Source organism: Eriocheir sinensis, chromosome 33 (genome assembly GCF_024679095.1).
Source record: "Eriocheir sinensis breed Jianghai 21 chromosome 33, ASM2467909v1, whole genome shotgun sequence".
NCBI classification, from domain to species: Eukaryota; Metazoa; Arthropoda; class Malacostraca; order Decapoda; family Varunidae; genus Eriocheir; species Eriocheir sinensis.
Window position 1 is genome coordinate 6,566,589 of NC_066541.1, and position 15,575 is coordinate 6,582,163.

Genomic DNA, 15,575 nt, shown 5'->3' on the forward strand with positions numbered 1-15,575 from the left:
TGAAAGCATTGAACTGACATCTGGCGTAAGAAACAAAAAATTGGAAGGTCTATTACAAACCCCTTAACCAATAAGTAGAACACTCAATGATAACAAAATTTGCAAGACATTTTAAGAAGAATATTATAAAGCAGGGAGACTAAGGTTTTGCAGCTTGATTAGTCATTTGAATTATCACACAAGATTATAGATGAACAGCAGAATAAATGAAGTTTTACTGGACGGACTTCACAAACATGACTTTGTTCTGAAACACCCTGAGTATGTCTAAATGCTAACCAGGTATCTGATACACTAAGAGGTTAAAGCCCTTTATGGTGGTATCTCTATGTCTATGGGGTCATGTTGTCCTTAATGCTCTTTCAACAAGTAACTGGCTTTGAATGGATAAGTAATGTATGTGGTGGGTGAAATATAGGGTTCAGGATCATACTGTACTCCATACTTTCCTCTTCATGCACGGGGTACATTTGCCAAGTTGTACACACCAATCATTCATTTCAGGGGGCAAACTGCACTAGAGGTGTAAGTTTCAATATATATATATATATATATATATATATATATATATATATATATATATATATATATATATATATATATATATATATATATATATATATATATATATATATATATATATATATATATATATATATATATATATATATATATATATATATATATATATATATATATATATATATATATATATATATATATATATATATATATATATATATATATATATATAAATTAAAATGATTATCAATCCTTGTTTTCACAATGCAATGATGCATAGTTCATTTTCACACCTCAGCTCTATTCACCCAGAAGTTTCTTTCCTCCTGATATGAGTATGGATTAGAATGGTGAGTATGAATTGGCAACCATACCCTGTAAACAACACACTTGACAGACTTCCAAATGTGTATAAAACCACAAGTGGTGGGCATGGTTCCGCTAATCCGTTAACTGCTAATTAGCAAAGCTATTTTTTTTCATTAGCTGATTAGTGTTTTTGCTAACTTTGGGAACAGTTAGCGGACCAATTAGCTTCTGCTAAATGTAGTTCCTCCTTTGCTAATTTTAAGTCCACTAAAAAATTCATACAGGTTTGTTCTTGTCCGTTAGAGAAGCTAACTTTTTGGTTAGCGGTGCCCACCACTGAAAACCACCAACAGAACCTGGATATTGCATAACATGGGAGAGCTGTCATCAGGTAGAGAAGGCTGATGTATATATGTGTATAGCCTTCTAAAACTAATGAATCATGATAATAAGACAAAAACAAAGGAATCTTTTAAAAGCTGCAAAACAAAGAATATCAGTAGGAGGTGAAGTAATTGAGACAGAACTAATTAACCATCTTGAACCAAAAATAAGGGACAAACTAGAGGCATCATCTACGGGTGGGGATCTGTCTGAGTAGAGGCAGCAGGGCAGAGGTGGCAGCCAACAGGTGGGTGGCACGAGGCACTGACTGCTGGTTGAGGCTCAGGCTGTACATCTGCTTCAGGAGGCCCAGCTCGGGGGTGAGGGGGTTGCTGCAAAGGGGAACACAGAATTAAATGACCTGGAAAATGTCTGTCATCACTATTCATTCTTTTCCTCATGTAGCAGAAAAATGAGAGAGACGGGAAACATTAGAATGACAGACAGACAAAGAATGAAGGGGGAGAAAACTAAGATGGATATTAACTCAAAACAAATTTCAAACACATATTCACTGCTAGCAGAGACCCACACAAACAAACAACTCTCACCCCTTTTTGGAGGACTTGGCAGAGGACTGTATCTTGATGAGTGCCATGAGGGAATTCTGTAGCTTCTTCTCAAACACAACAAGCAGCTCCTGAATCTTGTCCTGGTTCTCCTCCTCCTCGGTCTGCGGAGACGTGCCTTCCCCTCCACTGTTCTCCCTTTGCCTGGCTGTGTCCCCTGTGCCCCCCTCCCCTTGCTTGGGCTGGGTGTTGTCAGCATGGGTCTGGGGGCTACTGGCTCCTGGACTGGTCTTGACCTGTACGAGGGACTGGCTGGTCTTGAGGGCAGGTATACAGTCCACAAGCAACTGGATGATTGACAGGTGTAGCCTCATTAGTAGCTGTTGATTATGCACACCTGAGAAGAGAAGGATAGTGTTGTAGGAAATCATGTTCTAAGTCTTTCTATCTTGGCTGTTTTGAAGGTAGTCATTTACATATTAGTCTCGTCAGTTTGATGCCATCCTCTTAATAATAAACAGGCTTGAACTGATATGTTTTGAGTCTTTTCTGTTTTGGATGTTTTTGAAAGTTAATATGTTAGCCCCATTAGTTTTAAGCCTAATATTTACCTTACTTCATAATAAACAGGCTCAGTATGATGTATTATGAACCTTTCTATTCTGAGTGTTTTAGATGATTCTCAGTTACTAGCAACAACATATTTTTATGCCAGGAGCTATTATGAGTAATTACAGAGGATAATTACTGTATTTTCACATATAAAAGAAAGAAAATGGGCTCAGAATAGGCTAGAGGTGCCTTCTACTTTGCCTGGACTATGATAGAAAATAAAACTTCTTTCACAAATAAAGGAAAAAGAGACACTCAAAAGTAGACATGAAGATCCTGTGTGTGTTGCCCACCTTGCATCTGGTCCTCTATCAAGACTGCCTGGTCCAGCTGCACCTTGAGGATGTCTATCGGGTTGTCCAGCTGCATGAAGAGAGCTGCAGCCTTCTTGTAGTTGAGTTCTGCCAAGTGCCTAATGTTCTTCATGTCACCTTGGCCTTGTCTGGTGGTAAAGATATATTAAATGAGAACCAGGTTATTAAATTCTTCTGTTATCTGCGAGTATTAGTAGAAAGTTACACAGTATATTTCATTTAACACTGCATTTTTTCTTTTGTATTACTGCAGACCCAGAAAATAATCACAACAGAGTCTTGCCAGTAACATCTAATTGGTGTAACATGCGTAATGCCTTCACCTCACACTGTTGTGGTATATGCCGGCAAGCCTCATGTAGATCATAGCTGCCCTGTACTGGTAGAGAGGCTGCCTTGCTCCGGGACTCTTCACGTCGCAGTACTTGAGAGCCTTGGTGAACAGCTCCACCACTTCCCTCGCCACTTCCTTCCCTCCCTGAAGAGATAGAGTGATCATATACAGTTAAACCTGATGTATTACTTTCCATTGTTATTACCACTCCATGTGAATTCAGGATATCAGGAAAGTATCACAGGATGCACTAGATAATGTTTTGGGTTCCTGGGAGAATACCTCAAAAAAAAAAAAAAAAAAAAGAAATCACACTAGCAGTTTAAATTTAGTACATGCATGAGCCTGAGAATAAAGCACTGTGAGGTGGAAGGTGTTAAATGTGCAAATTATCTATGTCATCCATGCCCCCTATGACCCACCTGAGGCCTTAGGGGAGGGTGGTCTTGCAGTAAGGAGCCCATGGTGAACAGCGTCGTGCCATACTCCCACACAACCAAATCCCAGATCTCCTCGTTCTTCTTCCTTGACTTGATCACCTCCAAGGCCTTCTGGTACTCCTTTACAGCCTGGTGAGAGGGACAGGAGGTTATGGTCCATCTTAAACGTATGTCTCCCATTACAACTATTTCCTAAGGCCACAGAGGAGATTAATCTGGTTTTCATGGGTGTTTTTTTCCATTCAAGGTGAAGAAGCCGTGTAAAACTATCACCAGCACCACAAAACAGTTCATGAAAGTCCCAGCAACGAAAGTCTTTTTAAACAGGTGAACTGAGGTGCTGTGTTTAACCTGGTAGCAGTGGGGATCATGTTTCTTAACAGTCCCTCTAGTGAGAAAAATGTGAAAAGATCATCACTCACACAGACCATTTCATAATATATATCAAAGCATTTGTGATCAGTTTATGTACCATCTATTTTGGGGGGTCTATATTATGGCACAAATTTGGCCTGTCACTGCTACACGGTAAAGCCACAAATTTGGCCCGTCGCTGCTACCTGGTTAAAAATACGGGCTTCAGTCTCATTGGGTGCTAAAACTGTACATCACTTTCTGGTGCTATCAGATTACTTTTCTCTCTTTTTTTTTTTAATACTAATACTTCCCCTTACGGCAGCTGCACAAACATCCAGATTTTTCATAATTTTCTTCTGCTTCTTTTACAATCAGTGCAGCCTCTTCAGTAAACTACACAAACATCACAGTCCAAACCTCAGGTACCAGAGAAATTAACCCCCACCCCACCCACCCTACACGTATGTATGCACACACAAGCAGCTTCACCCCCCCCCCCCCCCATAAAAAAAAAAATAATAAAATAAAATAAAATAAAATAAAATAAAAAAACACCTACCTGCTCATAATAGTTCCGCTCAAGGTTCACAAACTGCCGCTGTTCATTCTTGGGCACACAGTGGAAGGCGCAGAGTCTCAGTAGCCGCCCAGTGTTGGAGTGGAGCAGAGCCACGTTAGCCACATCCTTCACCTTCGCAAAGTTCTCCTGCCCTCGGCTTAGCACCTCGGCACTCTTCATCCACAGCTCCTCGGCCCCCTTGAACCCTATTTCCTCCTCCTCACACAGCTCTGGGAATAAAGTGTACATGAGCCAATGGGAAATGTAGGTAAAAGGTAAATGATGGATATGTGGGTAAAGGATAGAGGATGGAGGTAGAGGATGGACATAAAAGTATAAACAGGTAGAGGATAGAAATGCAAGTAAAAGGTAGAGGAAGGCAGTGGCAGAGGATGAAGTGGGAAAAAGGCTGGATGAATGAGGTTAAAATCAAGAGGATGCAGTAAGAAACCATATCAAGAAAGGGGGGATAAAAAATGTTAGAAAATTCAGCTTACACACACAAAAAAAATAAAAAATAAAAATAAATAAATAAATAAATAAACAAATAGTAGTCAAGGGAGGGAATATTTTACTACAATCAAATCATGTAGGCAGACAGATAGTATACACAAATTCATTAAAGATTTCTGATAGCAATGAGTTAAAATACAGGACATTACATACTCAAATAATCCTAAAAAAATACAAATTCATGGGTATGAATATATACTATGTAGGAGCAGGACACTAACTTGTTGCCTGGTTCATGTACATAACGCCCAGCTCGTTGCACACATTGCCAAGACGTCTGGCAAGGAGCATCTCAGCCTCGGGGTCGGCCACTAGCAGTGCACTCTCGTAGCAGGCAAGGCTCAAGGTCACTGCCTCCTCCACATCGCACGGCATCTTGATCGTCCTTATGCACTCTAAAGAAGGGTGGAAAGTGGGTGTTTATAATATATGGTTTAGCTACTGAAAGAAAAAAATGTTACAACCAAATGAAGGGGATCTAAAAGGTGACTTGTTAATTTATTGTTTATCTACTGAAAGGAATAACTACAGTGAATAACAACAGCCATATGAAGAGTATTTTGATTTGGTCATTAACAAGTTCCTATCAAACAAAGGAAACATTGAAGGAAATGAGGAACTTTGTTATACCTTATTAAAAGAACAGAAAGGGACATAACATAAACTACTTATCATTTTAACTGCAGTTGGATAGACAATGCTTTGACTTAACACGTGAACTCAAGCCAGGAGAGGGAATGAAACTTCAGAGAAGAGAGACCAAAGAACAGTCACCCTGCTACCACACAGAAACCTAATCACACAGACAGACATGCTCTCCCCACCTGCCTCTACTAACCTTGTGCAGGCAGTATGTGGTCCAGAAGGGTGAGGATTTTTTCATGCACTGATGACACATTGTTATACTCGTCAATGTGTGTGGCTATGTCATCCCAGTCCTTGGACACCAGGTAGAAAATGTCCCCAGCCAGTGTGAGGGCCTGGCAGGGTAGGGAAATGTCATCCATCTGCAGGCCAAGTCTGTTCACCATGCCGTGCCAAGCATGTGTGGAAAACCGGGAGTACCGCAGTGCCAAGCCGTACCTAAAGAAGGGAAGGAAATGTTGATAATCCACTTTAAATTGAGGTTGCATAATGTTTTCAAGGTAGTGGGTTAGAGCGTCAAGTCATGGAAGTAAATAGGCAGGGTAAGGCAGTTTGAACCTTGATGCTGCTGCGTGACATCAGAAAGGGCATCCAATCTTAAACCACAAGTCACAGCCCTAAAACAGAGACCCTACATGAACATGGGTAAAAGCTGTCAGGACCAAGAAACAGAATGCAGAGTGTTAAACCAATACAAAGAAGGGGAATTGAATGCTGCTGACACACTATTCATTAATGTTACAGACAAGAAGTTCTTAAGGTAATGTATAATAGCGTGAGACAGCCTCATGCCCCTTACTCTGCTGATGCTTCTTTGTCACGCATGACACAGACTCTGGTGAAAGTTTATAAAGAAGTCACCAAACATTTTTGGCATTATAAATTATCAAGGTGTTTTCTTTAAATATCTCTAAACAAGCTTCTGGACATGAATATGAACATTAAATAGATAGCAAACAGCTTTATATTATCTGGTTTGCGATAATACATAAAAAAATGCTTTCAACCAAAATGATTTAACATTGAAAAAAATGTACAATGGTAGCTTATTACCATCTCACACAAAAGAATATATAGCACTGAATTACATCAACCATATGAAGAAAATTCAAGTGAAGTTACAGGAAAGTTTGCATTTATAAAAGAAAACAATGAAGGAAAAAAAGATGTTTCAAGGAACAGCTGTACAAAATTTGGAAAAACATATGACATTTAAACAACAGAACACAAATCAAATAATGTCACATACTAACACTAACACACCTCTTGGCATTAAAACTGCTTCTGGCCATGACCAGGTAGACTAGAGATGCCTTCCTCAGCAGCAGGACATGCAGCTTGTCCCACCAGCTGGCCACACAATACTGGTGACTCAGCACGGACACAGTCAGCTCACTGTGCTGATGCGCTGACTCCCCGGACACAACCAGTGCTTTGCCCTTCTCCTCTGTGCTGCTGTTACTATTGATGGGTGAGTAGGGCATGGGTATGGGGTGGAAGGGACGCGCCATCTTGGGTTCTTCCTCGTTCTGGCTCGGACTTCTGGATTGATTAACCGAAGAGGAGTCTTTGCCTCGCTGGGACTCCCTGTGCTCCTGCTCCTTGGTCTGGGAGGCATGGAGACACTCCAGTGCCTCACACACATGACCCAGCGCTGTCAGGCAACGCTCTTCTAGGGTGCCAAGAAGAGGTGGGGCTCTGAAAGCAGCCTACTGTTAAAATAAGTGAACACTCTTCCTCATGTGGGAAGGAAATAACAATAATGTTTAAAGCCAGTCAGCTCGGTTCTGCCTTTGATGCAAAAACATGACAAAGCATTTGGCACCTCCTTCTTAAAGGATAAAAATGAGCCTTATAGATAATAGCATAACTATGTATTCCTCCTCATGGGGAAGAAAATAGCAATAATATTTAAAGCCCATTAGCTCAGAGGAAAGCTCCTATTTGCAAGTCTGTTCATTATATTGTGCCAAGTATTTGCGGAAAACAAGGCAAACCACAGAAAACACATGACACACAGCATCTCCTCCACAGGTAATGAAAAAGAATCTTACTTGTAGTAGGTTGACTGTGTCTTGCTGGCATAAGGCTTGCAGAGGGATGACACCTTGATGGAAGAGCTTGGGTTGGAGGTGGTGACAGACTGTGACTCCTGCTCCTCACCGAAGTCCTCATCGTCGCTGCCATGCACTGAAGACCATTCACTGTCCTCGTCGCTGCAGTCTGACAACACAGGCGAGTCAGGATCGATGTCTTGGGGTACATAAAGGTCTGACAGCATGTAGTGGGCCGAGGACACAATCTGGGAAGCAAAGAGTTGTTTTAACTACCATAATGACCTCCAAAATCCAGAGACCATTTATTTTTTTCCAACTTTTTTTATGATAAAGGAGACAGATCAAAAGTTATGAAAAAGTAAAAGAATTTGCCTGCTATACTCCTAGAATGGAAATAAGAGATGCCAAACAAGGCAAAAATATTCATTGGTGCTCCCTTATTTATGACCTAGTAGACTGGTTCCTGGGGTTTGTTCATAACTCAAAATGTTTGTAAGAACCACATTACTCTAGTCAATACTGAATACTGTACACAGCATTGTAAAAAAACATTTCATACAATACAGCTAACCCCCAGTAAAACTGAACAATACATTATACCAGCCTCATTTATAACTCTGTATTCCATGAGTTTCAAGCTACTGAGAAAATAAATAGTGGCTCTATGGGCTCTTTTGTTCAATCTGATTTTTTTCTTGATTGCCTCCTCTGCAGTAAAATAAATAATAAATGTTACAGAAAAAGGGAAAGGAATAAACAAACAGAATTAACCCTTAGCAGCAGCAGTGTTTGAAGAGTAGCTCCCCCCAAAATGAATCATCTATATAAAGTCACTGCCAACCCTAGGACCGTAGCATAAATATAGTTACGGCGCATAAGAGATGTTTTAAATATCGTCTATAAATAGATTCTACCACAATCTGGAAGTGTTGTTACATTTCTGCCATACAAAACTGGCTGACTGAATTTTGGACCGTCTATATATAGTTCCACTGCCGTCTAAGGATTAAATAAGAACCTTTACACCCAACACTACCTTTGGATATTTAGCCTTATCTAGGAGGGTCAGGGAGTTCTTAAGCAAGGCCCTGATGGACGCAATCTTCTTATTCGCATCCTCTGAGGCTCGCATGTTCTTGGCCACCCTGTAGAAGAGCATCGCCACGGGCACGGTGAAAGGGTTGCCGGAATCCTGTGCTGGGGTCTCTTCCTCCTTCCCATCAACACCCATTTGGCCCTCAAGACACAGTGAGGTTAGGTCGTACAGCTTCACTATGTCGTCGTCCTTCCCTGGGGTTGCGAGAAGAGACAAATGACTAGTTAAAGTAGTAATTAGTACTTCAGTTGTAGTAAAGTAATTAAGCAGCTGTCATCCTTCCCTGGGGTTGAGAAAGCATGACTTGTTAAGAAGTAAAATATGTTAAGGAAAGGAAGCGGATACAGCAGATAGTTGAGAAGTGGTAAGAAAGGCAAATGATTATTAAACATTGAAACAGGTTAAGTAAAAGAACTAAAAAGTGTTAATTTTGGTTAATCTCTAGGTTATGACTGAATATAAAGAAGAGCCTAAAAATAGTGGCAAAAATAAATAAAATGAGCTACTGACAGTGGAACAAGTCATTGGATGCTTTGAAACTAATATAACATTCATACTTTATGGTTTTGGAAGCTGCTTAAAATCTTCTTGAATTTGTGTTAGTCATTTTCTTCAGGGATTTTGGGAGAGGCAACAAGTCTAACTAACATTTGTCGGTAATGTGAAAAGTGTTTGTGCAATGAGGAAGAACACAGACCAAGGCACAATAAAGAACATCTGTGTAAGGTGTCCAATAATATGGAGAGGCACCACATCTTTTTAAGCTAACTGCATAAAAAATGAATGTCAAGTGCTTGTGTAGTAAGGGCAGACTAAGGCACAGTAAAAAACATATGTGCAGTGAATACGATAGAAGCCTCACCTTTGAAGAGCCAGTAGGTGTGTCCCTCCTTGGTGGCCTTGCTATTGAGGAAGGCGAGGATATTCTGGGCAACGTCCCGCACCAGAGTCGGGGAAAACTGGTTCTCACACATGTGGGGCAGATCCTCCGTCTTAATGAGCTCATACTTCTGCACGATGCCATCAAGGTGGTAGCACATGATCACCTCAGGTACATTACACATCAGGTTGTCCAGCCAGTAGTCAATACCTTAGAGAGACATATGTAGTTAGATGAGTGGTAGTACATACTGGTTAGAGAAAGGGAAGCAGTGGAAGCACACACAACACCCACTACACAGCCTGTCCATCAGTGAAAACCTACCAGTGAGTATGTTGATCGGTTTATTGAGAGGTGATTAAATGAGTGATAATTGTACTGGTTAAAGAAAGGGAAGCGATACAAGCACACACAACACCCACTACACAGCTTATCCATCAGTGACAACCTACCACTAAGTATGTTGATGGGTTGATGAGCGATAATATGTACTGGTTAAAGAAAGGGAAGCAATACAGCACACACAACACCCACTACACAGCTTGTCCATCAGTGACAACCTACCACTAAGTATGTTGATGGGTTTACTGAAAGAAGTGATTAAATGAGCGATAATATGTACTGGTTAAAGAAAGGGAAGCAATACAGCACACACAACACCCACTACACAGCTTGTCCATCAGTGACAACCTACCACTAAGCAACAAAGCATGTTGATGGGTTTACTGAGAGAAGTGATTAAATGAGTAATAATATGTAATGGTTGAAGAAAGGGAAACAATACAAGCACACTATATCCACTACACAAATCCATCTGTGACAATCTACCAGTAAGAATGTTGATGGGTTTGCTCATGTCCCTCAGTCGCAGCGAGACACACGGATGAGTTCCCCCTCCGAAGATGGGGAGGTCAGTGCCGATGAGCATGTGTAGGTCCTCAAAGTCCCAGACGACTGTGCGAGTGAAGGCCTGGCTGGAGGCTTGTGGCAGCTGCTCCTCCATTGTGGGTTCCGGCATAACTTCGCTGCTTATGAGGGACGGCTGCAACAACAAAATGGATACTAAATAATAAATAATAAAATAATTATAGTAGTAGAGTTGGTATGTGTGCATGTGTGCGTGTGTGTGTGTGTGTGTGTGATAATGGTGATGATGGAATATTGGTTGTTTGTTATGGAGGTTTTCTTTCCTATTCATAATTTTCCAGGCTTCAATAGAGACTGCACTTTGCCATGTTATAAAAGAATTCCTGAAACTCCATCAACCTTTGGACACACATGATCTCACTTAGTAAAGCATTGCAAAGGAGAAGGTGGGAATGTTTCTTCTTGATTGTTTGTAATGACAGGAGTGCTTGTTGTGAAGATGTGCGATGATGAAATTGAACTCTATAAATGGGTACGATAATGATAATATTTGTTTGGCTTGTGTGTAGTGATGGTTGCATTAGTTCTTTGTCACATATGCAATTTCAGGTATATAGGCCTAACTTACACTACATAGGCAACTCAACAACAAATCTGACACCTAAATAGCATATACAAACAAGAATAATGACAAAGAGAAACAGAGAAACACAAGTAAATTACCCGTCGCACAGATACGGGGCTCTCGGAGACGGACCGGGGGGGTGGGCTGGGTGGCCGGCTAGCCTCCTCATTCACACTGTGGTAAAGGAACTTGGACAACAAACTACGGCTCTGTACAACATTCCGGCTCTTGTTGGGACGCACCAGCACTGCCTCCTAGCATGGAAAAAACAAGCATTTAATGAACTGGAGGCACAATGGTCTCATGGGCAAGCGTCAAGTCATGGAATTGAAGAGCCAGGGCTATGCTAGAGTTCAAGTTCAATACATGGAGAGGGAGCATTGGATCAGTGAAAACTGGAGACTGGTGTTGTGGCCACCCCTTTGTGGGAAGTTCCAGGGAGGTTATAAAGCATTACAGAGGGACAGATAGATTCTTTTACTGTTTGAAGCCCAGAATGTAAGAAATGTATATAGACAGTTCCTAATACATATCATCACTCTTGAAAGCAAACTCAGTCATATGTGGGCTATTTCCAGATTTTTGGCTAAATAAATTTTTCAGCATGTGGCACACCTTTTGGTAGAACTGCCTTTGTCATTCATGGGTGTGAGTATTCTAAAATTTGCCTGAACTTTTCTGCCTATATCACAAGCTGACTGGAAAATGAGTTTTGCTTAATTTCTCTAAAAGTAGAGAAAATGACTAAGGCAGTTCATTTAAGGAGGTGACAATACATGACAAAATTGGGAAGGTAATACAATAAGCACAAACAACATGCAGAAACTCACAGTATGTCTTAGTGACTGAAGGACATTTTCAAAGAAAAACTTTCTGAGCCACTGCCACTCCTTCTCGGACTGCCGCAGGAGGTACTTGTATATGTCAAAGTCGTCGATGAGCAGCGTCTTCCCAACACGGTGGATCATCATGCTAACGTGAGCCTTGGAGTTGAACGGGATCTTGAGCAGCTTCTTGATGTTTTCCGCATCAGATACAACATCCACGTCCCCAATGCAATCCGGGAACTGGTGGGCCATGACAAAGCTGTGATGGAGGAGTATAAGGAGTGAGTGATGCAGTGGAGGAGGGGGAAACAGATGAGGAGGCATGTCTGTGTGGGGTTACACTGGGCCTTACTCTCAGACAATTTTGACTCTCACAAGAATTATTTCCAAAGGCCACAATGGAAATTAGGCGGCTTCTCAAGAGCGTTTTTTCACATTCATGGTTCAATAGCCTCTTCCAAGTATCATTAAGCTTGTAACATTACCTATGTCAATACCCACAACCTCCACCACAGCTTTTCCTAATGTGTGTGTAAACCCCCAAATGTTTCAGAATATGGGCCATTACGTTTATGATCAAAAAGAGTCATTACTACTTAACTGAACTTAACCTAACCTAACCTCACCTGGAGAAGTCAGCATGTCTGTGTGTGGGGTTGGCCAGACGGATTGATGAGTGGTCCTGAAGCCAGTTTGAGGGCGGCATCTTGAGATCTGTATTGGACTGTAACTCATGGAACTGCACTGGAAACTCAACCTGAAGGAGAGAGAGGAAGAGACCACACTTAAAAAAACAATACCAATAATAAATGAATGAGATAAAAACTAACTGATGCTTGACAGTGAAAACATGGGAGGAAATAGAAAATAGATGGTGGAGATGGAAGAATAATGACAAACAATTACCTCTGAGCTCTTGACTACAGCTGAGGAATGGATGCGCATGTCCTGAGCATCTCCCAAGTGCCCATCATACAGCTCAGCCTCCTGCCTCCCTTCCTCATCATCCTCATCGCTCATGAAGCCCCCTTGAGAGGCAGGGACGGAGGGCTTCCTGATGGGGCTGAGGACTCGGGACTGTGGCCTTGCGAGGGACTTGGAAGGAGAAATGACTAGGGAGCTCATCATGTTTGGGGTGAGGCTGCTGCTGGTGGTTGTGGTGGAATAGGTGGTGTTACCCTCTTCTTCCACGTCCTCCCTCGGGCTACCATCAAGTTCCTCGTCGTTTTCCTCCATTACTATCTGCAGAAGTTACATTTACTTTAATGACCAAAAAGACCATTCCTGTAGGCTTGGGCAGGTTAGGTTAGTTCATAAATAGTTCTTAACGAATTAAGCACTGATAGGTTATTATCAACACCCTCACCAATTTGATCAGTAAATAACTACACATCAATTTCCAGAGAGGTTCAGTAAATAGGTAAAGAATGGCAATATTAATATGCCAATATCTCGATCACTTCCCACTTAACCGACTGCTCTTCTGTTGTCATATATGTATTCTACTAACCTTCAAACCTCCCAGAAATTAACAGAACCAAGTAGGAGTCATGATATCAGCACGTTAATTAAACCAATCTAATTCAATGACTACATAACATCAATCTTCTTCCCAGAGTAAACAGCCTCACTCTAAACTATATCTTCGCTTCCTTGCATGTGTGTGCATAGTGAGGTAGAGGTTAATGATGCCTCCATGCCCATACAGGTGAGATTTCCAAGTGACAGGTGAGTGAGCCCATCATTGCGATCATTATCAAGATGCCATTAAACACCCTAACCTTAAATCATAAATATACTTCCTTGCATGTGTGTGCATAGTGAGGTAGAGGTTAATGATGCCTCCATGCCCATACATGTGAGATTTCCAGGTGACAGGTGAGTGAACCCTTTATTGCGATTATCAAGATGCCATTAAACAGCCAAACCTCAAATCATAAATATACTTCCTTGTGTGTGCATAGTGAGGTAGGGCTTAATGATCCCTTCAGGCAATTACTTGTGAGATTTCCACGGGACAGGTGAGTGAACCCTTTATTATGATCATTATTAAGCTGACATTAAACAAACCTTAAATTATAAATATGCTTCCTTGCGTGTGTGCATAGTGAAATAGGGCTTAATGATGCCTTGGTGCCCATATAGGTGTGATTTCCAGGTGAGTGAACCCTTCTTCTCTATGGGTGTCATTATCAAGATGACATTAATATTTACACTCGGGAAACTTGAATGAGTATAATAATGTATGGCTTAAATATGTCTCCGTGGCCCTACAGGTGAGCTTCCCAGATCACAGGTGAGTGGATAATTAATTGCGATCATCATCAAGCTGACATTAATATTTGAACACGGGGAACCTTCTCGATGATAACAATAATGTCAGCAAGTGACATCATCAGCCATAATTATTACCGTCCACACGTAAATTACAAATGATACAGCTATGCCCAAATCCCCTCTGGCCAGGCTCCACGTGTCTGGGTATGATAGTTACGGCGGTAATCACCTGAGAGGTGGAATTCACCTCACGAAGAAAGGCTAAAGCACAAGTGCTCTTGATCTTGATGTCACAAGTGACTTGCGATTTCTCTCAAGACAGGCCTTTGTATCGGCACTGCGGCAGCTCCTGTAAAAGAAAACAAAACACACAGAAAGATGGTGTTCTACTCGAGGCAAGATATAATTGCCTATATCTTTCACGCTACATGCTCTCCAAGAACTCTTTCACTGCCTCAATCACTCGTCCATTCGCCTCTCCACGCAGCCCCAGCAGCAGCACCATCCACTTTCTTCCAATCCCCTCATTTATTATGCGTTCCATCTCATTCAGAAACACCTGCATCATTGTCGTTCTCTCTCTGTCATACTTTCTAGCATGTAGGAGTAAGATAGATGTAAGGTAGATGCAACTTTTGCCCTTTTACTGCTGCACCATTGCACCATTCCGGCGCTCATGCAAGTATAGGTAGCCTATAATTAGGTAATAATAAACTATTGTAATGCTGGACGTGTTACTTGGGTTCCGTGTCGCCGTCAGGAGACTCCATGGGCGGGAGATATGTAAAACACCTTGCACAGCTTCTGTAGTTTAATATTGTTCCTTAGTAGTTCAATTCACTCTGACTCTTCACTGACCACTAGCTGACTATGGTTTACTATGACTTGGACTGACTCCTCTCGCCCTCTTCTCCTATATATATACCGAACAGTACAGTCTAGAACGTTACAGTATATTCGATCATACAAGAATGAACATGTAGCAAAAATATGGGCGTTGGCAAAACTTCCCGCCAGGCGCCTGACCGCGGGCCCCGCGAGGCCTTGCTCCCCGCCCCCCTGCTCGCTCTTCCCGAGGCCCATAGACCCCGGGGGAAGCTTCCAGCACAACACTATCAATCAATCAGTAGGTACGTAATGTATTCGCATATTTGATAAGGCTTTCGTAAGAGTTTTGGGGCATTTCCATTGGTAGTTTAATGACTTTTGGTATTGACTCTTCTTCTATACCATGAAGCAAAAATAACATTCATCAGAACCCGATTCATCTTCTGCAAAGTTTTAGGGGGCTGCATGGTTAGGCCATGGGACCACGGCCCGGCGGTATAACCAGCTGCATTCTGCTGTCGTTGCAATATGGAGGATACCCAGGGTAGGGGCTAGATCACAGACTGTGGCTAGATCCCGTCAAGTTGTCCGAACTTCTGCAGGAAGGTCTATGTACACTT

The 15,575-nt window shown here is 41.7% G+C and overlaps 1 protein-coding gene across 3 annotated transcripts; it reads right to left on the bottom strand.

Annotated features, from left to right (window-relative positions):
• Nucleotides 1–759: 759 nt before the first annotated feature.
• LOC127006641 (erythroid differentiation-related factor 1-like) lies at nt 760–14,513 on the bottom strand. 3 transcript variants are annotated; one of them, XM_050876781.1, is made up of 18 exons: nt 14,357–14,513; nt 12,757–13,092; nt 12,477–12,607; nt 11,854–12,109; nt 11,122–11,277; nt 10,360–10,573; nt 9,514–9,741; nt 8,592–8,845; nt 7,553–7,800; nt 6,762–7,196; nt 5,692–5,936; nt 5,075–5,248; nt 4,341–4,570; nt 3,407–3,553; nt 2,974–3,128; nt 2,630–2,778; nt 1,767–2,121; nt 760–1,547 (listed from the first exon to the last, which is right to left on the bottom strand). In XM_050876781.1, exons 2-18 carry the CDS (start codon nt 13,084–13,086, stop codon nt 1,403–1,405), a joined length of 3,852 nt encoding a protein of 1,283 aa, XP_050732738.1. In that variant the 5' UTR covers nt 13,087–13,092; nt 14,357–14,513; the 3' UTR covers nt 760–1,402. The 3 variants fall into 3 exon arrangements, with proteins under 3 accessions (XP_050732738.1, XP_050732739.1, XP_050732740.1); XM_050876782.1 differs by having other exon boundaries at nt 14,345–14,462; XM_050876783.1 differs by lacking the exon at nt 14,357–14,513 and adding an exon at nt 13,921–13,941.
• Nucleotides 14,514–15,575: the final 1,062 nt, after the last annotated feature.